The sequence below is a fragment of the Cryptomeria japonica genome, chromosome 6 (assembly GCF_030272615.1).
Source record: "Cryptomeria japonica chromosome 6, Sugi_1.0, whole genome shotgun sequence".
Lineage (NCBI taxonomy): Eukaryota > Viridiplantae > Streptophyta > Pinopsida > Cupressales > Cupressaceae > Cryptomeria > Cryptomeria japonica.
The window spans coordinates 20,003,959-20,028,354 of record NC_081410.1 but is presented as its reverse complement, the minus strand read 5'-3'; the positions used below and the strand labels follow the sequence as shown (position 1 = coordinate 20,028,354).

Below are 24,396 nucleotides of genomic sequence, written 5' to 3'. Positions count from 1 at the left end.
AAAATGACACTAACATACTTGACTAAGTAGCTAATGCCATGTGGAATTGGTTAATCTTAACTGGTAATTTCTGGAAATTATCCATTTATTGAATTTTAACCAACATTCTTATCTATGTAGGAATGGTTGGACAATCATGGACCATACGAAGCTATTATTGATGGTGCAAATGTGGGCCTGTATCCTGAAAACCCTATTCCTAGTTCATTTTTCTCACAGGCAAGTAGATATTCCACATTTAGGAACTTCTGTTTTCATTTGATTCAAAGACCATTAAGGGGGTTTGAAATAACAGCCATGGTGTAAATATATGTTTTGTATAAATAATAGTTTATTACCCAGACCTTAGCATGTGGTATTTATCGATATCGTTGCATTATTGTAGTTGAATGCTGTTGTTAATGGCATAAGGGAAAGAAGCCCATCCAAGAAATGGCCACTGATCGTCATGCACCATAAGCGTACAAGAGATGTGCCCGCAATTCGACCTAGCAATAAACAATTAATCAATGAATGGAAAAATGTTGGTGCATTATACACTACACCAACAGGTTCAAATGATGACTGGTGAGAAAAGAGATATTTGTTTTGAATTTGACTATTCTTCGCCCATTAACTTTTTAATGATCGGTATCCAGAATAGCTCCATTTGATGTTTATGGAATATCAAATAGCTGTCAATCATTATAATTAACTTTACATTGAGAAGCGTTCTTGGGGTCCAAAACATGTTTCCTACATGCTTGGAAATAGAGATATGGGTACAACTTATGTTGTGTCCCCATTTTGCAGGTGATAGTTGAGGCATTGTAAAATGCCACTGCCCCCTCTAGAGATGTATGGGCATTCCTCTGCCTATAGGGGATGACAGGGAAAAACCAGCCCTACAAATGAAAAAAAGTATCATCACTTACAAAACTGATGCTAATGAGTAAGTCAACTATTTTGGAAATCAATGGTTGCCACATTACAAACAATTTTCTAATCTTATGTTTCCAATGTGTCTATTCATTTGGAGAGTTTGCTATTTGAATATTCTAAAATTCTATTTGCTACTTTTGTATCAGATTTTTAAGGAACGATTTTCTTATGTTTCAACTTCCAAGGATTTCATACCCTACGTTATCCTTGCATATTTCTACATCCCATGCTGTCCCTGTTTCTCCAATCACTTCTTATTGTTTCTTAAAATTTGGTCTAATTTTTATATTCTCTTATTTCAGAAACCTGTCAGGAGTTAACTGGCCATCACTGTATGTTTTAGTCATTGCATTCTTGAATCTTATTTGTCTTTAGGACTTTGGGAAAGTAAGCATACAAACAATTCCTTTTCCAAAATGTGTCAATTACAGATCGGTGGCTATGGATATGATTCTTCTACTCACCAAGGGGCAACCATGGGGTGCCTCAAAGATGCAAAATTTGCCCTTGATTTTCTGCTACAAAAGTAGATGTGATCCTTGTGCAGCGCATGGCTACATCAATAGGATTCACTTTTGTTTACCTTTGCTTTTAAGTTTTACCTAGTAGGATCAAAGGGAAGCACTTTGCCCCTCAACCCCCTTTCCCAACTAACCACGGCAAGGAAAAGATTATCTGGGATCATATAGTAACCGTTTTGTTGTATATTCACATCATCATTTTAGAAAGAGACATTTGTTCAATGTCTCTTTGCATTCCTGAGACAAATTGGGTATTCTTCTGTTAAGTTCAATTCTATAACACTTTCTCCAGTTATACCTACATAATGTAGAGTAGAGTAGAGCAGAGAGGGGTTAACCCCCTCCTGCTAACTAGAGCTATCACTAACACAATTTGTGTTATGGGACTTCTTCTCTGAACTGAAAAAAAAGTTAGTTTTATGAAATAACCCTTAATAATTAAAAGGGAGATTAAAAAATAAAGGTTATTATGAACCTTTAGTTAAAAACTAAAAAGGGAGAAATAATAATGAAAATTTGTAAAACCCCTTTTTTAAAAGGGAGGAATAATTTGATTTATTAAATAGTTATTAAAAACAACCTTTTTGAAAGGATGTGATGGTTTGGAAATCACTCATTAAAAGGTTAATATAAAGCATTTATGTGAGACTTGGGAATGGAATGGATATCACTCAAGGAAGAAGGCGGCTCAGCAGGCTATGAACATTGGAGAAAGGGCATATAGAGTATGTCCAACTCAGGGTACAAAGTATATCTAGGATTGTCCTAGCCAGGGCTCTATGTTGAGCAGTTGCTCTATTGAGCATGTTTTACATGTTGTGTTCTAAATAAGAACTAGTCTTCCTAGAGTGTGCCATAGGTATGATGGCCAATACCATCGAGATCTTTCTAGGGTGAGAGTGGCCATTCCAAGAGATTTGATTCAGATAAGTATTGAACTTATTGTTAAAGATATTTAGAATTATTTATATATGATTGGAGTTAATTTGATTAAATTCTTTAAAGAATGTTATTTGTTTCATTATGTTAATCCAGATATAATTCATTATTTTCAAAACTTTGACATTAACAATAATGAACGCACTGCCATATTAAATTAACTTTGATATATTAAATCTTTCCAATTTGATACCTAGGAGAAAAGTAGCATTTTAATTTGCATCCATGCTACAATAGATGCAGTCTGCTTCTTCATATAGGGATTCTACACTTCTGCATTATCTCTATTATTTTTCACTACATACCTAGTTGAAACATTATGTAATGACACTATTCATATGCATGTGCATGGTTTACATCTACAGTAAGATAGTTCACATGTACATTACCTTCTCTCTGTTCTCATGTACCCTGAAGCATAGAAAATGAGTATTCTCAAGCAAATCAGAAAAAAAATATACAATATCCACATAACTTAGAACTAACCCTTGCAACTTCATTCATATTAAATTGCATATGCAAATTAAATATCCAAATATAGACAACAATACAACCAGGTAGAATGCATCAGAGAGCTACCCAAACAAGTGCTCAGAAGCAACATAAGTAGGAAGGCTCCCAAGAGGATGTGGTCAGTTGGACAATGGCCGACAAATACCCCTTCAAGTACTAATCCCAACCAACTAATGAAAAATTAAAATATTACCCGAACCATAGTCAGAACACATACACTAATTGATTTAAGCTGGTAATTCAGGGGACAACACACTAAATGAGGAGCTAAATGTATTGTTAGAAGCAATTGAACAAATTCAAATAAAACAAGATTGACAATTTCTGAATAGTTGAACAAAGTAGATTCTTATTTCAGCTAAGAGCCTATACAAAATGGGCAAATCCTATAAGAATTGAGATCGAAATGTTGTACTCAACAAAGTGAAGTGGTGTCCTGCCTTTATTTTATTTTTTGGTGCCCTACGGCTATCTACCATGAAATATGTGGGAGCTACCATTGTTTGTGAAGAAGTTGAGAAATACAACTTCAGAGATCCCAAGAACACCTGCAAGCAAAATACCTATCACAAGAGAAGAATGGGGACAAAAAAACAATAATGGCTTTGAAGAAAAAAATTATCATTCAGAGAGGGAATAAAATAAAAAGTACAATACAGTCCTTATAAAAGGAGAATATGCAACCCTAAAGAAACCCTAAAGGGATAAAGTTTAGCTTAAGTGTAGAGAATAATAGATTAATAATTAAAATAATTATTAGCTAATGCATGAGAACTCTAACAGCCCCCCTTAAGATGAACTTAGGAAGTACCTAAAAAAACTAAATGCATTAAGTAAAATGCAACTACATGATGAAGACAAATTTGGGTCCCGACAACAAGGCCTGATGAGGTACCCAATTACAACCAAATCTCTATAAACCGGAGAAATAAAGAAAACCACGTGGGAAAAAACTCTACTCCAAAAAGAGATGGAAAAGCATGCTAAAAAAAATATGAAGGAAGGAAGGCCTCAATGAGACCCCCCAAGGACAACTTCCTTCACCCCAAGCATAGAGCGCAACTGAAGGTAGCGCGGAGATGCAAAAAGTTTAGTGAGGATGTCAGCAACCTGCTCCTCTGTAGGAATGTAATCCAAGATGAGAAAGCCATCCCGAATCAACTGTCTGATGAAGTGCATGTGAAGCTCAATGTGTTTAGTCCTCTAGTGCTCCACTGGGTTGCGGGAAATGTGAATGGCACTCTGATTGTCACACCAAAGAATAGTGGGACTATCAGGAGGAAACCCAAACTCAGTCATCAACTGTCGAAGCCATAAAACCTCTTGACTAGCTAACACCGTTGCTCAGTACTCAGCCTCTGTAGATGATAATGTAATAGCAAACTACTTGCAAGACCATGTAATAGGGCCAGAACCAAGGCAAAAAACAAAGCTAGAAGTAGACTTTCGATCATGAGCATCACCAACCCAATCTAAGTCAGTGAAGCCAACAATGTGAGGGGATCCTGAAGTATAGTGAATGCCAAACTGTGTAGTGCCTCGAATGTACCGCAAAATATGTTTGGCAGCTTGCCAATGGCTCTCATGGGGATCATGGGAGAACCTCAAGACAAGACCAACCGCAAAGGAAAGATCTAGGCATGTATGTGTTAGGTACAACAAACTGCCAACCAACTGCTTGTATAAGGTAGGATCCACGAAAGGTGTAGAACAAGTGGTAGACAAAACAATACCTGACTGAAATGGTGTGGGTGCAGGCTTGCAAGAAAGCATGCCAAATCTGTGAAGCATATCAAGGGCATACTTTTGCCGAAGTATGAAAATCCCATCGGAAGACTGAATAACCTGTAGGCCCAAAAAATAGTGCAGAAGTCCAAGATTTGTTATCTCAAACTACTCCATCAAAGCTCTCTGAATATCTTGAATCAAGGAGGACGAGCTACCGGTAATGATGAGATCATCAACATATAGCACAAGGATAACTATATCATCCCCTTGACACTGGATATAAACTGTGGGATCAAAATGACAACGTGTTAAGAGTGTGGAGAGCAAGAAAGAGTCCATCTTCTCATACCAAGCCCGAGGGGCCTGTTTGAGACTGTATAATGAACGTCGAAGTCTGCAAACCAAAGAGGAATCCTGTACAAATCCCTGAGGCTGCTCCATATAGATCTCCTCTTGAAGGTTTCCATGCAAGAAGGCACTCTTCACATCCATCTGAAAAACTATCCATCCTTGTGAAGCTGCAAGTGAAAGTACAAAGCGAATAGAATTCATCATGACGACAAGAGCAAAGGTCTCGGAGTAATCAATACCCTCCACCTGAGAAAACCCCTTCGCAACAAGACGAGCCTTATACTTATTAATAGAACCATTTGCAACATACTTGGTACAATAAACCCACTCGCACCGAACCAACTTTCTTCCTTTCGAAAGAGTACAAAGATCCCAAGTATTCTTCTTCATCAAAGAAGAATACTCCTCATCCATGGCCCTATCCCACTTAGGGTGACCTGTCGCCTTTGTAATTTTTTGAGGATCATTCGAAATGGCATGACTCAGAAGACTAGAACTAGATGTTTGTGCACGAGTACGACGAGTCTGAAGGATCACCTGCCATAGAACCAATGACATCAACTGTAAACCGGGCCCACTTGGGCAAAGGCTGAGCTGTGGGTGGTGGTGGTGGTGGAGATGGCGAACCATCATTTGCATCATCCTCAAGGAATAAGGAATCCTCAAAAGATGAAGAGGGGGGAGGATGCAGTGAGGGAGATGTTGGTGATGGAGAATCCATCTGAGGAAGGCGCTCATCAAACTGGACATCCTGCCTAAACAGGACCTCTCAGGAATTAGGATCAAACAACTTGTACGCCTTAACATTCTCATAGTAGCCAACAAATATGAGTGGTCAGCTCTTCCTCTCCATGGCTTTCCTCTGAGCATCTGGAATAAATGCCCAAGCCTCACTACCAAAAAATCGGAAGGATGAAACATCAGGCTTGACATGGGACCTGTTGACGTGTTTTTTATGACTACGTCGAGCACAAAATAAAGTTGCCTAACGGTCACTTCACTCTCTCTTGATCAAAGTACGATTGCATGCTAAGATTGCAAGAAGTTCAAACAATTGACTCTAAGGTTCCTTCAATGGGTGGACGTGACTCAGTTGGCTGATGTGATTGTTGGTAATCCAAGGGGCCTACGTGTGCATCGTTCTTTCACTTCTTTGCTGTGGTTGGAACTCCATCATCGGATATGGCAATTTTGCGATGCTATTGCTTTGAATGGACTAAAATGAACTGAAAGAAAAGGGAAAGGGTTCAGAAGGATCTAAATCTATTTCCTAAGGGCAGTGATAACAATGAATAGTGCTTTGGTGGACAAATTCCAAATAAACCAAGCTTTGCTTCGCCAAGATCAACTACAACTCCGCAAGAACTAGTGCAATCTTTTGGGGATGCTAGTGGATTTTCAGATCGAGAAAGTAAATTTGAGTACCCAAAAACGGCACAATCTAAACGACCATCCACAATCAAACTTAGCACAAATTTGGGGGTTCAGGCTAACTTTACACTGCAACTTACAATCAACAAGATGCAAAAAGTATGAACCATGGAAATTCATCAAACACCATTACATTCTCCTTTGGAATCAAAGCACTAAACTAATTCTAATCTAAGTGAGGAAGGTGAAACCATGCAAGCTTTAAAAAAATAACTTAAGTGGACACCATCAAAGAACAATGTTTCACTGTTATTATCTCAAAGCTTATCGCAACAATTTCATACAAAGCTCCCTCCTTTTTACAAATGAGGGGGGTCACCCCTTATATAGGCCTCAGGCCATGATTACATGCAAACCCTAATTAGGGTTTTCCCTAAAAGATTCTCCACACATGATGCAACAAGGTGGGAATCTCCAATTAATAACCCATCATGCCCATATACAATTAATTCAAAAGTACCCAAAATAGCATCCATTGTGCATTAAATGCACCACCTTCTTCAAATTCGCCCAACAAGCGTTGAATATTCATCCATGCAAAAATCACCCCATTATGTCATAAATGCTCCATCATTTCCATATGCGGCGGCTACATGCAAAAGGAATCTACCATAAATTCAACATGCAATGACCAGGTTGCCATTTGGTCAAATATTCCGGCAATGAATGCGCCATCATACTGCCATGCGTTCAAGAGATCCTCGCCATGCAAATGGACTCTATCGTCGTATATCCGCTCCTGCACATCTGGAATTGTTGGAGAGGAAAAATTCGATTCAGGAAGAATTTTCTTGAAGTCTCCTCAACTTTCCTTGCTTGAAGAAGGTTTTTCATCAATTCTGCACATTTCTTATTTTTTAGGAAAATTTCCAAATTAGGGTTCCACGGTCCAAGAGAGAGAAAATTCTCCTACGAATCCAAATTTGTAAAACTTTTGAAATTTGGATGTGATTTGATGCTCGAGAATGGATTTTTCAAATTTTTCCCTGGAGGGGAAATTTCTTGTTCAGTTCATCCTTGCCTTAGAAATTTTATGTTCAATTCATCCTTGGGTGTATTTCTTCCCTGCTTGGAATTTTGTCCCGAAGGAAGGAATTTCCAATACTTAGCCAAATTTTCATCTTTCCCCGAATTCTGTCCTGAAGGAAGGAATTTCCAACACTTAGCCAAATTTTCACATTTCCAAGAATTTCGTCATGAAGGAAGGAATCTCCAACACTTAGCCAAATTTTCACCTTTTTCAGGAACTTTGTCATGAAGGAAGGAATTTCCAACACTTAGTCAATTTTTCACCTTTCCTGGATTTATGTCCTGAAGGAAGGAATTTCCATCACTTAGTCAATTTTTCATCTTTCTTGGAATTATGTCCTGAAGGAAGGAATTTCCATTACTTTGTGAATTGTCCATGTCTCCTTTTCAACATCCCTATTTTTTAGGGATCCTCCTAAAATTTAGGAGCCAAGTTCATTGGATGAAGAATTTCGCCCCGATTCTGAATCTATAAAATTTTCCACATTTGGTTTGGATTTGGTGTCTAAAAATAGGATAATCAAAAATTCGCCCGAGGGGAATTCTGCTTTTTATTCCTCCTTGACTCCTTGGATTCCGTGCCTTAGGCAAAATTTCAATTTTTAGCTTGGGTGAAATTTTCATTACGCCCGTGGATTCATGGATTTTCTTCCTGTGAATACCTTCCTGGTTTCAGCGCTCCAGCCCAGATCTGGGCGCATTTTCAGCATGTCCATGGAGAGGTGGATTTTTCCACTTGTGAACTCATTCTTGGTTTTAGCGCCCCAGCCTTGACTTGGGCGCATTTTGGCCATGTCCATGGAGAGGTGGATTTTTCCACCATTTCAGGCTTTTCGCCACTTACACTTTAAGCTATATTTCATATATATTGTCAGGATGTTTGAGAGTGGTTTCAGGTCCATAGGAATCATAATGCAAATTCTGGATTTTAGATCTTCCAAATTTCCAGACTTAGTCAAATTTCAAGCCATTTTCGGATCAGGATGACATTGGTGGATTGATGTGAATTTCTGGACTTGGATGATTTTGCATGCTTTCCTCTTCTGGAATAGGAGTTCCAAACTTAACCATTTTTTGATCCAACTTGTTTGCCTTCTGACTTTTCCGGATTTAGAAATGGTCTTCAGGAACGTTCAGTCTTCAGCGTCTTCGGAGATATTCAACTTTCAGTGTTTTCCTGTGAAGATCCTGCCAAAAATAGATTTTCCCAAATAGTAAGTGTTTCAAAATGTCAAGGTTTGGGCAAAATAGGTCAAAAAAGCACTTACTAAAAATAGAACTTACTAAAAATAGTAAGTTTGATTTTTGGCAAAATTAGACCAATCCGAGACTCAATAAAATCCCTAAAAAATAGGAACTTTCTAAAAATAGAAAGTTGTTCCATTTTGGCTCAAATTTTACTGGGAGGTTCCTTGAAGGGTCCTAATTCCAGTCGTATGTTCAATTTTTTCAAAACCCTAACAGAAACCCCTAAAATCTAGGACAGAAGGCAAAAACCCGCAAATTCACAAAACGAGTCCTAGACATAGCCGAATTCGCTCAAACAAAAAGCAGATTTGATCAATCTGACCCCCAAACACTTGCAAAGCAGAGAGACTGCAGAGACTATTGCGAAAAGACCCAAAAAACAAAGCCAAAAGACCGGCAGGGCCCTAAAAGAAGGGGGTCCCCATTTGCAATGGGGTGATGTGTGAAAACGTCACAACAAGACCAAGCCTCCTTAGGAGTCATCTGGTGCAATGCCTTATGAGGCATCCGATTTCGAATATAAGTGGCACAATTAACTGCCTCAGTTCAAAAAGCAGGTTGCATAGAATGTGACTGAAGCATACAATTGGCCATCTCTCGTAGTGTTCTGTTCTTTCTCTCAGCAACACCATTCTGTTGAGGAGTGCGAGGAACTAATAACTGATGCTGCAAACCGTGCTTTTTGTAGAAATATGTAAAACCCTGATTCACATACTCTCTCCCATTAACTGTGCGTATCCTCCGGATAGAAAGACCAAACTACTTCTCTACAAATGTCTTAAAGACTCGAAATGAATCAAAGACATCAGACTTGTACTTAAGAATGTACACCCATGTACGTCTGGAAAAGTCATCAACGAATGTGAGCACATACTTGGACCCTGAAAAAGATGGAGTTAGAAATGATATAAGATCATTGTGTACCAATTCCAAGGGTGCCTTAGCATGTGTGGCTCTACCTGTAGGAAAAGGATCCCGATGATGCTTGCCAAGTGCACAACCTCAACATACACCATCAATATAGGATATCTGAGGGAGCCCAATCACAAGTGCCTGTGTCCTCATCTGCTGTAAGTATCTGTAATTGACATGGCCAAAACGCTCATGCCAAAGTCTGCTCACTGAATCTGCATGTGCTACAAGAGAAACACCTGAACCATCTGGACTCTCAAAGCCATCAAACTTGTATAACCGACAATCAGGATCAACATTGCCAGTAGCCACAACCAAATCAGGATCTTGGAGCTCTCTAATAACCACATCATGTGGCGAGAACTCAACTGTTTTACCAGAGCCAGAATGACAAATCTGACAAATAGAGAGGAGGCTTGTCGAAATGTCAGGAACAAGAAGAACATCCTGTATACAACCACTTGTCAATGGAACGGTACTTGAACCTAAAACTGAAAGTTGTGCTGAGTCACCGACTGCAATCTGTAAAGTATCACTATGAGCAAGTGAGGTAACAAGTTGCTAAGAGTGTGTCATGTGGTGAGAAGCCCCTGAATCAATAATCCAAGTGGACGCAAAAGTAATAGCTCGTGCAAAAAGAGCATGTCCTTTCCCTGTAGAAGAGGAAGAAGGAGGCCGAGGAGAAGAAATATGATGCTGCTGCATGGCTTCCTCCAAAGCCTCTAATTGTTTCCAACACTGGGAAACTGGATGTCCTTCCTTGCCATAGAAACTGCAAAGTTCATCTGATTTCTTTTTAGTCTTGGAGGAAGACTCACCAGACTTAGAAGATTTCTCTTGTTTGGGATAGGACTTTGGTTTAGAATCAGACTTAGGTGGTGGCTTGGAGGGACTCTCACTGCCAGCTGAATCCTTCCTAGGCTTCGGTTTTAGCTTCTTGTTCTCTTTAGATGTTTGTGCAACCAATGCTTTGTTCTTTGAATCCCGTGAGAGTGTCCAACTGAGATAGGTGAGCCTGCTCATGAGTCAAGCGATCACAAAACACATCAAATGTAGGCATGGTGAAGCGTGCACCCAAGGCATCCATAGTAGAATAAAATGTTGAAGCAAATATCTGATAGGGACCTCGAAGCTTAGAGAGAATCAAGTAGATACACTTGGTGTCTGTCTTATTTTTACCACAACTGTGAAGGATAGATCTGGTGGTCTTAAACTTGTTCAGATAGTCCTCAATGTGAAGAAAGGACTCAGGTAACAAGGAAGAGAGCTTCGCCTCAATCTATAATGCTCTGAACTCATTGATGGTACCAAAGAGATCATCAAATTTGGACCACATAGCCCAAGGAGTGAGCAAACCATCAAGGTGAAAAAGCAAGCTGTCTGAAACATGTAAGGAGATGACACCCATAGCCTCATCCATCTTATTCTTTTGGTGAAGAATCTCAAAAGGATGCTGCAACTGAGGCTGAGCCTCATCCAAATAGGACCACAACCCTTTTGATCTGAGAAGCCTCGTCATACGAGCTTTCTAGAGGTGATAGTTCTGTGATGTAAGAAGCTCAACATAAGAGTCTGCCATGTGTACTTGTACCTGTACCTACTCTTGTGTTTTTTTAATTAAGTGATCTTTCAGACTAGACAAAGGATGCAGAAGGTTTTTTTTTTCGAGTTTTAGGTGTTCTGATTTTCTGAAGTAAACTACAGAAAGTAGAAAATAACACCCCCACAAGATGAAAAATCAAACCCCAGTACAATCTGAAAGCCAGAAAGAAAGTCAAGAGAAAAAAAGAATGCTTCAGACAATATCTTGTGTACCTGGTAAAATTTCTAGAATAATGAACCCCAAATCTGAATAGGGCTCTCCAAGACCTTTCCAATGCCTATTCGTTTGCCGAAAAAGGAGTCTGTTTGCCCAAGTTATGGCTCCCGGAGTGTAGAAAAAAGAATCTGACTTTGACGGCAAAAAACAGGTACAAAATGGAAAAACCTGCAAATCTCACCTCCACATCTGAAAAGAGCTCAAAGAGAGCTTTCTGACGCCTATTCGTTTTCCAAAATCCTACTCCGTTTGCCCAAGTTATGGCAAAAAAACGACCCCCCTATAAAAAATCATCCAAAGAGGAGCTAGGAGTGGTGACTGGGCAGAGGTGGCAGGTGGGCCAGGCGGCGGTGGCGGCCGGGCAGAGCTGTGGTGGTCGAGTGGCGCTGTGGTGGTTGGGCGGGGAGGCGCTGTGGTGGTTGGGCAGCGGGGTAGCCAGGTAGCGATTGGCGGCTGAGCGGCAAGGGGCGGCCTCTGCGGGGGTTTGGCGGAACCGCAAGCGGTTTCTGCTGCAGTGACTGTTCTCCGCAGTGGTTGAAGAACCGCTAGCGGCAGCTACTACGACAGCCATAGCGGTGTAAAAAACCGCCGTTAGAATTTCGGCTTGGGATGCCGTAAAGCTCCCACAAATTAATTTTTATTTATTTATTTTTCTTCTCGAAATTCATGCCCAAGGAGGGCAAAAAACAAAAAACAAATTCCAAAGCCAAAGTTGTCCAAATTGGACAAATGTTATATGAAAATGGGGGTTTTTGGGTGTTCTAAGCTCAACGGTGAGGTCTGTTTGAGCCCAAAATGCCCAAAAACAAAGAAGCACCCCAAATGCAAATAAAAACTCTGAAAAAAACTTGAAACCCTAGCCTCCAAAAAACTTTTGAAAAATCAAGAACAAGTAGCAGCAAATGAAGACTTTGATACCATGAAGAAGTTGATAAATACAACTTCAGAGATCCCAAGAACACCTACAAGCAAAATACCTGTCACAAGAGAAGAATGGAGAAAAAAAACAATAATGGCTCTGAAGAAAAAGATTATCATCCAGAGAGGGAATAAAATAAAAAGTACAATACAATCCTTATAAAAGGAGAATATGCAACCCTAAATACCTACCATATTATTAAATGCCTAAGTTTAGCTTAAGCGTAGAGAATAATAGACTAATAATTAAATAAATAATTATTAGCTAATGCATGATAACTCTAACAGTTTGTATAAAGCCTTTAATATGGTTCTCTATCCACTATGTTCCACTTCCTTGATCCTAAATGTAATGTCCCCATTTTCATGAGGATCAGTCCGCAGAAGGGTTTGGCTTATTACTTGACCCTCGTAGGCCAAGGAGTTGTTGAGAGGGTCACTTGGGCAGTTGCTTGTGGCTTCACATTCCATTTTTATATGATTTTTGGTGAGATAATGTATTCTCACGTATGTTGTCAATTGCAATTTATATTATAATGATATTTTAATTATCTTAAGTGCAATTAAATAATAAAGTCACTTAAATAATATTATTATTTTAAGGGGAATCTTCTAGAAAGTTCAATTAAATATTATTTTATTCTTCTAGAAGGAGGCCGACCTCTTGAAGGAAAAGAATAAATAGAGGGGGCAGCCTCATTGTTTGCCATCGAATGTTTTGACACCTTCTTTGTTTGTTAGCTTGTGGAGCCAAGGCTTTCTGCAGTTAATCTTCAGCCATTGGGAACGGAAACTCTCAATTGGTAATGCGATTTTGAGGTTGTGAAAGATCTTCTGAATTATTGCTGGTTGTGAGCTCTACCTTAGGAGTTCAACTTGGAGCTTATTGTGTTTTGCATCAGCATTCATGGAGGTCGAAGTGGGAGAATGCTTCAGCTATAGGGTTAATTGACATCTATGTTATAGCTGCCCTACAAGGGAAGATAGGCGATTTCTTGGAAGTTATTTGGGAGCATTTTAGAGGAATTTTGAGGTCTTTTCCAGGTCTGTCTTGAGGGTCGATCAGACCTACTGAGACACATTTTTGCTCATCACTAAGATTGAGGAGGCAGATTTTTGTGGGCACTTGTTCGTTCAACTCGTCTGGCCTTGGCAATCATTTTCATCATTCACTGGAGGAAAGGAAGGGCTGCATTTATTTGTTATTACATCTGGGTATTTGGCGGCCAGCCTCTAGTGAGGCGATTTCATACTAGTAGCCTTAAAAAAATATGGTGACAACTCCTACATGGTTGCTGGAATCTACTCTTCCTTGTGGCATCAAATAACCAGGTTCTTGATCATTATTTGCCTATGTAATGTCTAATTTCTGAGTACCTTATGTTCAGAAAAGTAGGGGCAGCCATTGAATATCTCATAAGTCAATTAGGTCTGAGAAATCAGTTCTATTGTGTCATTTGTAACAGTCTGAAATTGTAATCAGATCTTAATGACAGCAGTATTGGATACTCAGTTTGTTATTCTGAAGCATGTATGGCAACTATTTGACAAAATGACAATTTCCCAATTTGATGCATATTCAAGTTGTTTTCAGTTTCGTGATTCATATGTATACATCTGAGATATCAAAAGAGTCATTATGCATTGAGTTTTTAATATTAGATATCACTGAAATCTTTTGCAAATACATTCCATATGTATCAATGTCAATAACACGCAAAGTTATGCAAAGCCTTTCCTGTGTCAATAACACGCAAGGTTATCAGTCTGAAACTTAGAACAGCAAGCCTAATGTTGTATGTGAGTTGTTTGATATAATATCTTGAACCATAAAAAGCAATCATATTTTAGTAACAGCTGGTTAAAGGGTTGAAGGACAACTGTTTGACAATATCTCTTGAGCCTATCTTCAGCATTTAAGGCCATAATCAACAAGGGATATTACACGAGATGGTTGGCCATTTTCCTTTATGAAGTCACCACTTTCAGGCATAGGACCCTATGTGGTGGCCCAAAGCTACTAGACTGATTTCTTACTTCTTTCAGGCAAGCACAAGTGTTGGTTGCATTAAGCATCGCTTAGATATTGTCGATTTATGCAAACAGAGGGGAGGATTAATATCCTTGTGATTAATTACTACTAGGATTCGTTGCAACTTTACCTCTCATTAAAAGGGTCCCAGTTTACCTGCTTTTGACATTCTAGCAATTGTCACCACTTTTTCTTTTAGGTCACAACTTTCAGGCATATGACTCTACATGGGGCTCCAAAACTACCAAATTGATTACTTCTTTCAGTCCATCACAAATGTTGGTTAATTTCCCTTTGGATATAGTTGATTCATGCAAAGAGGAGGGAAGATCAATGAGATACAACTCATCCTTGTGATATGTCGCTAATAGGATTCACCAACACTTTAGCTCTCATTATAAGGGTCATAGTTCTACCTACTTTGAGGTTGAGGGCCCTCTAGCACTCAATCATAATATAGGCCTTAGGCACAAGCTCAAATTGCCACTTTCTTCTCTACCATCATCAACTTTGGTCTTGAGTGATAGGAGCAATTCTAGGAAAATTGATTTCTTTCTAGGATTGTCTAGCTTGGGCTCCTTAGCCCTGCACACTTCTCAACAAGCATTTTGTTAGTTTACATTCTTTTACTTGCTATAGAATTAGCATGTTACACCTTTATAGCTTCATGCAAGGATGGAGGATCAAATTCCTTAATCCACTCCTTAAGACTACTTGTTCAGTGAAGGATTCGTGGAGCCACTTAAGGGGTGGATTAAGGCATTTGATCCTCTATCCTTGCATGAAGCTATGAAGGTGGTGTAACATGCTAATTCTATAGCAAGTAAAGAATGTAAACTAACATTTCAAATCTTATCAAATGACAAATCATAGAGCTGATTTTTTTTTTGAATAAGTAAATGAAACTTAACTTTTCTATAAACATATAATATCAACTCTTAACCATTAATAAATTGATATCCATAAAATAGATCAAAGATCTAACTCTAACATAGTATAACATTAAATAAAGTACAAGTGAAGTTTAGGGTTTATTGCACTCAGATTCCATTCAAAATCTCTAAGAACCATAGTAGGCTGACCAAAGGGAAAGTATCATCGAGGCAATTTACCACCCAACCATAGACCTGGCAGTCCCCCGCACATCTTCCTACTGGAAGCGGCCCCGCCCTTCATGAAGATGTAAATAGATGTTAGGTATAATTCCATCTGAGCCCGGTGTTTTGACTCTACACAACTCTAGTCGGTCATACACTATAGGTACCGCCTAACTAGCATGACCTTTGACTAGATAGTGTATCTGGACGAAGTGAATTTCAATGGACAGACACTTGTGTAGCACAACGTCACCTTGGCGAAAGGTTTTCATAATTGCAAACACGAATGAACGTGCAATCAATGTTCACCACCCTACTTGGCTAGAACATCAATCCAAGGTTCTGTCATCCTAGCAAACTAAGTTGTCTTATATGATAACTGCATACTGACAAGGGTTTAGGGACACACTTGACTCTATGTGTAAGAGTTACTTTCTAGGCCAAGCTTAGTACAATCTTTTGTAGTGCTATGATCATGGACAGCTACCATTCTTAATATGATCATTTTATTTCAAAGAAGTTAATTGTTGCAAGAGTCTAATTGGCACCCTACACGTGTACATGTGCTTGCATTCTTGCACTCACATGTCTACGTATATGTGCCGTCAATTAAAGGGTTTCATATTGTTAAACTTTTCATGAGGTCAGTTTAATTCAGTTCTATGGTTTTTAAACCCAAGGATATACTATGCTTAACAAGCATTCTTACCATTAGGTCCTTGACCTCTTAACAATAGTATAAGAGTATTTGCTATACAATTTGGAGTTGAGAGATACCAATCAACTCTTTCTAATATTTGTTCTTAAAAACAGTAAACTAACATTGTTTCAATTCATTTTACTTATTTACCATACTTTCTGGTAAATACAAGATCAAAGTTCAAATTCAGTTTCTGGTTCAATTTCATGTTTATCTCAACTTGTTCCTACTGTTGAATGCAACATTACAAATAAGAGAAAATTATAATATTCTGCTGCTATTAATTTCTACCCTGCTAAGGGTTGCAGTACGTATTCTCTGTAGAATGCTATAGGCTGAAGAATTGGTGTTTCTTAAACTCTATTCCATTACTGAACAACATTGATTTCATTCGCTACAATTCCATTTCTTTTTACCCCAAAACAGAGGCTCAAGCAAGTTACAGACCTCTGCTAATTTAACCTTGAATGGAAACACTAAGGCCACATTTTCAGAACCAAACATTTATTAATTAACCAAATAAAAATAGCTGCAAGCATGAGCTCAAATGACCTGTATACTCAAGTCAAGAAACATTTTCTTTAAATTAGAAACCAAGCTTTCAGCTAGTTCTTCTTTTAAGTTCCAGTATATGCATTGGTGTCTCAGAATATAACTTGACTAAGCGTCTGTTTGCTTTTACTATTGCAGCTGAAGTCTCTTCTCTATTCTTCAAGCTGGTCTCCAAACTAACTACGGTTCCAATGGCAGTATGAAATTCCTCTGCTTTTGTAAGAAAGAGCAGAAAAATAGTTTTATACGATAACTCCCTTATGTTTTCAATAACTTCTCTTCATATATGTTTTTTTAACGGATTCCAAAAGCTTCCCAATAATCTTTAATTTCAAAATGGTTATGCACATTTCTTTTAACTTTCAATTTCATTTCGTTGAATTACAATTGCAATGCATCATAATCTCTATCACCCGCGATATTATTATGTGGCTGCTTGATACATTAACTTGGTGCCACCAAAGTATGGATCACTCATACTTATATGAATATGGCCATCGACCAATATATATGTATTTATCTATTGTGTTTTTAAAGAATGATTCATACGAATCATTTATCATTACAAGGTAATACATATATGACCATGTATATGTATATAATACTTTGTACTTATATGCTTATGTATATGTATATATATACTTGTGCTATCATTACTATGTGGCACACATATATACATATACATACATACACATATATATACTCCTTATTCTATACATACATAATCATTTATGTATTGTATTATATGGCATTAAGATTAAAGTCCAAAATGATTTATTTGATCATTTCTTAACTTAATCTTAGTTATATTAAAGCTTGAGACAACGTCATAAGTTCACATTAAAGAAGGAGCCCTAACAACTCAACTAACAATCGAGGGCTAGACAAACCAGAAACCTAGATCATGACTTCGCAACCCTAGGCACTAACATCTCATCACATGGCAAGTACTTACAGGCTTAAGAGACTCAGATGACAACTCAATCCTTCACCTGATGATACTTCCCCTCCCTTCTTGGAGGACGATGAGTTTCCTGCAACCACTAGGTCATAAGAATGTAGTTAGTCTGAAATCTCATTATTCATTCTAACATATATGAATATGTGATTAGATAGCAATTCAAAACTTCATTAACTATCAAATGAAATCATTTCTCAAACGAAATTCTGAACCACTGTTCAATTAACGTTGTCTAAACATCACATGATAGTGCAAATAAAACATAGCATAGTATCAGTGAATAAGAGGGATGTAACAAAAGGCAAGGAGCATGGAGTGGGCTGCCTCAAAATCAAAATTTCAGTCCAAGTCTTTTTCAAATAAGAAAGATATAAAACATTTCTCAAAAGACTCCAATCAGCGAAAAAAATCAGTCATGAGACTTGATTGCGAGGCACTTAATGACTTGAGGAAAAAGAATTTATGCTTCACATGCAAAGAGCCTTGGGCCCCAGAACATAAGTGTGCAACAAAAGGGAAGGTGAATCAAATAGAGTACTACTCAGCTGAAGAATCATCAGCAGAAAAATCAGACCATAAATCTGATTCGGATGGGAAAGAGGAAGAAGAGTCTTTAGAAGAGTCTGAAAAAAGTGAAGAGAGTGATGGAGTACTTGTCCAACTCCATAGTTTCCAGAAGAATGAGTCCCTACGCATTCAAGGAGTATTAGGTGGACAGCAATTGGTTGCATTGATAGATATAGGTGCTACTCATAATTTCATGGATGAGGAACTTGTATGTAGGGGACTTAACACAAGATGTAGATGGTTTCAAGGTGATGGTTGTAGATGGGTACCAGGATGATTCCACAATTGAGCATATAGCTGAGGAACTACAAAGTCAAGGATGACTTCTGTGTGGTGAGTATTGGTGACATAGATGTAGGGTTGGGGATATAGTGGCTACATTACCTTGGTTAGATTACACTTAATTTTCAAACCATGGAGCTGAAATTCAAATCAGAGGGTAGGAATGTGATTTTGAAGGGTATGTCTAATGGAGGGCAATGTATAGTCCTTCAAATGCATTGAGAGGATTTTTAGGAATGATTAGGTTGAGTGGGCAGCAAAGTGTATTATTATGCCCATAGTTCTAGAGGAGAAAAGATCATACCGTCCTGACATTCAAGCTTTGATTTCCAAGAGAAACAAGGTTTTCAGTAGCATTCCTACAGAAAGGCCTCTCAATAGGGGCATTGAGCATGTGATTGAGTCAAAGGAGGGAGCCAAATTGGTTATCACCACACCATATAGGAATCCTAAGAGGCACAAGGATGAGATAGAGATAGAAATTAAGGAGCTTTTGCATATGGGGCATGCTAGACAAAGTAAGAGTCCATTTGCTTCTTCTATTGTGTTGGTAAAGAAGGATGGGACCATGTGCATGCGCATAGACTATAGGGCATTGAATAAGAAAACCATTAAAAACAGGTACCCCATCCTACAGATAGATGAGCTCGTTGATGAGCTACATGTAGTCTATTTTTCTAAGATAGATTTGAGTTCTAGATGCCATCAAATTAAGGTCAAAGAGGACATAGAGAAAACAACGTTCAGATGTCACTTTGGCCATTTTGAGTTTCTTGTCATGCTCTCCGGTTTGACCAATGGACCTGCAACATTTCAGTCCTGTATGAATAGGATAGTTAGTAAGCAATTACTCAAGTTTGTTCTGATCTTCTTTGATGATATACTTATTTTCAGCAAGTCATGGGAAGAGCACTTGAAGCATTTGATGAGGTTTTGGGTATCCTTGAGAGTGAGTCATTGTTTGTTAAGGAATCCTAGTGTGAGCTTGGGATGACAAGATTATTATATCTTGGGCACATAATTAGCTCTAAGGGAGTTAGTGTAGATCTTGAGAAAATCAAAGTTATACTTGATTGGCCTCCACCCACTAATCTTACACAATTGAAGGGGTTCTTTAGGCTATGTTGTTTCTACAGGAGGTTTGCCAAAGGATTCTCTTAGATGGCTGCCCCACTCATAGATTTGAAAAAAGGGAGCCTTTACTTGGTCTAAATCAGCGCAACAATCTTTTGATCACTTCAAGCATTTGATGAGCACATTTCCTGTTTTAGCCATTCTAGATTTTACCAAGCCATTTGAACTTGAGTGTGATGCTTTAGGTGAATATATTGGGGTTTTCCTAATGCAAAACAAACACCCAATTGCATTTGAGGGTAGGAAGGTGAGAGGAGGTGAATGGAGCTACTCCATCTATGACAAGGAGATGTTAGGCGAATGTATTGGGGCTGTCCTAATGCAAAACAAACACCCAATTAGATCTGAGAGTAGGAATTTGAGAGGGGGTGAATGGAGCTACTCCATCTATGACAAGGAGATGTTAGCTATAATGCATGCCTTGGCTAAATTCAAATAATACCTTTTTGGCATGAGGTTCATCGTTAAAACTGATCATAATAGTCTCAAGTACTTCCTAAATCAGAAGGATCTTATGTTGTTTGTAACTAGGGCTATATAGGGTTCGGATTGCCTTAAGGCAACATCCGAACCCTTTTAGGTCTGGGCCCTAAAGGGTAACGTGCCCCAAGTCTAGGCCCTGCCCTATTCCTCACGCTATCCTAAATACACATGCCATAATAATATTGGCGCCAAAACTTAAAGGAGGCCGACTTGCAAATAAGGGTTAAAGGTGCATATAAATAAAAGACATTTCACAAGTCAAATACAATCATTCATTCTCAAGCATTCAGCAAATCAGCTCTGCATGAAAAGTGTGAATTTACACTAGGAGGGTGCGAACTTGTCTAGACTTATGCGAACTTGTCTAAGAGGACAAAGGCAATCTTTGGTGCAGACTTGAAGAGCTTAGAAGTGCAGATCTGTCATACAAGAAGGGATCAGATCTGACAAGGAAGATAAGTATTGTACTTGTGATATTAAGGGAGAATATATAATCTGACCTGTGGGTCTTTAATGCTGGGTTTTTCCTCCTTGGAGGTTTTCTCAGGGTATTTGTGTTTGTCTCTTGTTTTCTTCATTTCTGAGTTTACTGAATTATGATTTACTAAAATGTTACAAATCTGATTAACAAACTAGACCATAATTAAAGGACATAAATCTGATTACTAATCTAGGGCACAAAATTACATCTTAATGAAAGGCAACAAAAATGGGTTAGCAAACTTCAAACCTATGATTTCAACATTGAATATGTCAAGGGCAAGTGGAATATAATGGCCGATGGATTGTCAAGAAGGCCACATTTATGTTCATTTTCAGAGATAGCAGCAGATTGAAGGAGCAAATACAAGCTGAATATGCCAAAGATACCCTTCCAAATATCATTGTAGATGGTTCCTTACATGATGATAGGTACAAGGTAAGGGATAAATCTCATTTTCTACAAGAAAAGATTGATGCTAGTTCTTGAATCCAAGCTTACAATGAAGGTTTTTAAGACATTTCATGACACTCCTATGGCTAGCCACCTTGGATATTATAAGACATACATGCAGATCCGTGAGAGATTCTCATGGAAACGTATGAAAGATGACATTCTTAAGTATGTTTGTGAGTGCCAAGAGTGCTAACAAAACAAGAATGAACATACCCTACTGATCTATTGCAGTCCCTACCCATTCCAACTCAAAAGTGGGAGAGCATATCAATGGATTTTATCACAAGACCTCCCAAGGTGTAGGGGAAGGATTGCATATATGTGGTAGTGGATAGCTTGACTATGTTTGCTCATTTTTATGCCATTTCGGTTGGGTATACATCAGTACAAGTGGCGAATATGTTCTTTATAGAGTTTTTTAAACTCCATGGGACACCGAAGAACATCATTAGTGACATGGACAACAAGTTCATGGGTTTGTTTTGGCAGGAGTTGTTCAAGTTATGTGGTAGAGAGTTGGTTCCTAGCATAGTTACCACCCTCAAATTGATGGATAGATCGAGATTGGTAATAATTGGGTGGAAGGTTACCTAAGCAATTATGTTTTAGGGCAGCAAAACTTGTGGGTCAAGTGGTTACATTTGGGGAAGTTTTGCTATAACTCCACCTTTCACATGACTATTAGGATGTCTTCCTTCATGGCCTTGTATGGTTATGAAGCTCCCAACTTCATTGATTTACTTTTTGGAGATTGCAAAGTCCCTAGAGCTAGAGATCTTCTTCAAGAGAGTCAGGACATCATGAGATCCTTGAGGGATAACATCCAACATGCTCAAAATCAGCAGAATTTGTACGCTGATCAACCTCGTATTGAGTGTACATTTGAGATAGGATACATGGTTTATTTGAGATTGCAGCCCTACAAATAGTCCACTCTCTAGAAGAGTGGGTCAAAGAAGCTGAAACCTCACTTCTATGGTCCGTTCAGAGACACTTAGAGGATTGGAGAGGTGGCTTATGAGCTTTAGCTACTTGAGAGTAGCAAGGTGCATAAAGTCATCCACATATCACGCCTCAAAAAGGCACATGGGCATAATGTGATTCCTTCTATAGAATTGCCTTTTTTGGATGAGAAAGGCATGTTGATATTGATTCTAGAGGCAGCGATTGATTTCAAGGAGCGTACTCTGCGGAAGAGGGTTATCAGGGAATACTTGGTGAAGTAGTAGAACTTACCGGTGGAGGATGCTACATGAGAGAGTGAGCAGATTTTACAACATCCAAATTTGTGATTGCTTGAGGTAAGCAATCTTGGGGAGGGAGGAATGTAATGCTCCCTTCTTGCACCTAGTTAGTTTGGGTATAAGTGGAGTTGGTTAGGGGATTTAGTGTCCTGTGGAGAGCTCTAGCATGTGATTTCAGTGTGTTCCAATAGAGTTTCTTTTTTTAGTATATGGCTACTTTTGATAAGTGCCAGTTTGAGCACTTGGTCTCAATCTCTATCTCCTCTCATTGCAGTGTGAAGTGTTTGAATTCAATGCTTTGGTGAGTTCTAAGGTTGGAGGAAAATATTTTATCTATTTCACTTAAGTGCTTTCTATAAAGTGACTTTATGTTATAACTTAAGTGACTTAAAAGTGTTCATGTTATGACCCCTAGTGCTATGCCTAGGGAAGGGAGGCAACTTAAGTTGTTTTAAAAAAAGCAAGTTTGACCTCATAAGGTGACGCCAAGGCAAGGAGAGGACTGGAATAATTTAAAAGGTTTATTTTATGAGCTCAAAAGGGGACACCTATAGAGGGATTATGATGTTGTTTTTAAAAGGTGAAATGAGAGGGAATGAAATTCAAATTTGAAGAGTGTTGCCGTAATTCTTCCCTCCACATTATATATTTGAGTTTTGAACTCTTATTTGCATATAGTGATTTGACAACTTAAAGAGGTGCTGCTAGAATGAGCTCTGAGGGTTCTTCTTTTGCTGGTTGACGACAAAAACCCTCTACAATGTTGCTAGTTTCAGTGGTGAAACATCCACCCTAGCTGGTTGGTATGATAAGTTTCAGTTTGGTATTGATTTTGGTTTGTGTTGGTGATATGAGTTTGAAAATAATGAAGGTTTTTGGAGTGTTTTGATGTAGGTTTCTAGTTTTTGGTGTTGTGTGTTCCTTTTGAGAGTTCTATTCAGGTTTGGTGGATTTTGGAAGCTATTTCAATGTGCTGGTCTTCATTTTCAGAACTTCAGAAAAAACACATTTTGATCATAACTCTTGGAGGAGGACTTTTTGGCTTCTGGATGTTGTTTCAAACTTCTTTCCTAACCTGAAAAACTCATTATGATATGTCATTTGCTATGTTTAATGGAGAAATGAATTTTAAATGCAAAATCACCCCCTAGCTTGGGTATCTCTTCCTTGCTAGCACATGGGAGTTTGTGAGGACAAGATCTGCATTTTTTGGATTTTGGTATCCTTTCTTGCTCAAGAGATTTAGTCTGGAGGACAAGCCATTGAAGATTCTCGGCTTTGGAGTGATTGGGAGAATATTTCAGATTTTAGGAAGTTTTTGGACAGCCATAGCTGGTGGTCGACTTGTTGTTTCAGGCTTGTAATCTTCACAAAATTGATATGTACTAGGTCTGAACTTTAATGCTTTCATTTCCAGATTCACATGTTAAAAATGAGGTTGATATTGATCATGTTATTTGAGCATGTTAGTGTTCTCCTTTCTCAATGCAAATGTGTTACAATTAATGCATCTTATGTTTAAACAAATCTGAAAATAACAATCAGCAAACAGTTATGTTGCTATCATTACTTGCAAACATATAAAACAAATTCAGGGGTGAACATTTCAATTCCTTAGAGTTTGATTAATCTCTTTTGGTTGTTTGTGAATTTTCAAGATAAATTTCATTCTGCTTCATTGATTTTTGCAGAGTCTCTTTTTAAGCTCCAAGGGCACTTACTACATCACTTATTTCTTTAACAGGTACTGGTTATATGCAGCTGTAAAATTTAAATGCTTGATCATAACCCATGACGAGATGAGAGACCACATATTTGCAATGCTTGGGAATGATTTTTTTCCCAAATGGAAGGAAAGACATCAGGTATTAATTGGTCGTTACTATATTCCATACTTGAAAAATATGCACTCATCACTTGGCAATAACTCAGCTGACCCAAAAAATTTCAAAAACTTGAATATGACAAAAACTTGTGGAATAACTTGGCAAAATTTCTGAAAATTAAGCTTGTAAAAATATTTTTTTAAATATACATGCTACTATATTAAGGGAACATATTACCAATTTCCTTCATA

General features: G+C 38.3%; 1 protein-coding gene across 2 annotated transcripts in view; it reads left to right on the top strand.

Moving 5' to 3' along the window:
• The window catches only part of LOC131048028 (proteinaceous RNase P 1, chloroplastic/mitochondrial), a 50,919-nt gene that overhangs the window by 3,571 nt on the left and 22,952 nt on the right, over nt 1-24,396 (top strand). For both annotated transcript variants that reach the window (XM_057981855.2, XM_057981856.2), the window contains exons 3-5: nt 121-219; nt 386-567; nt 24,064-24,184. In XM_057981855.2, the coding sequence (XP_057837838.2) occupies nt 121-219; nt 386-567; nt 24,064-24,184 (402 nt within the window). The remainder of the gene's footprint in view (nt 1-120; nt 220-385; nt 568-24,063; nt 24,185-24,396) is intronic.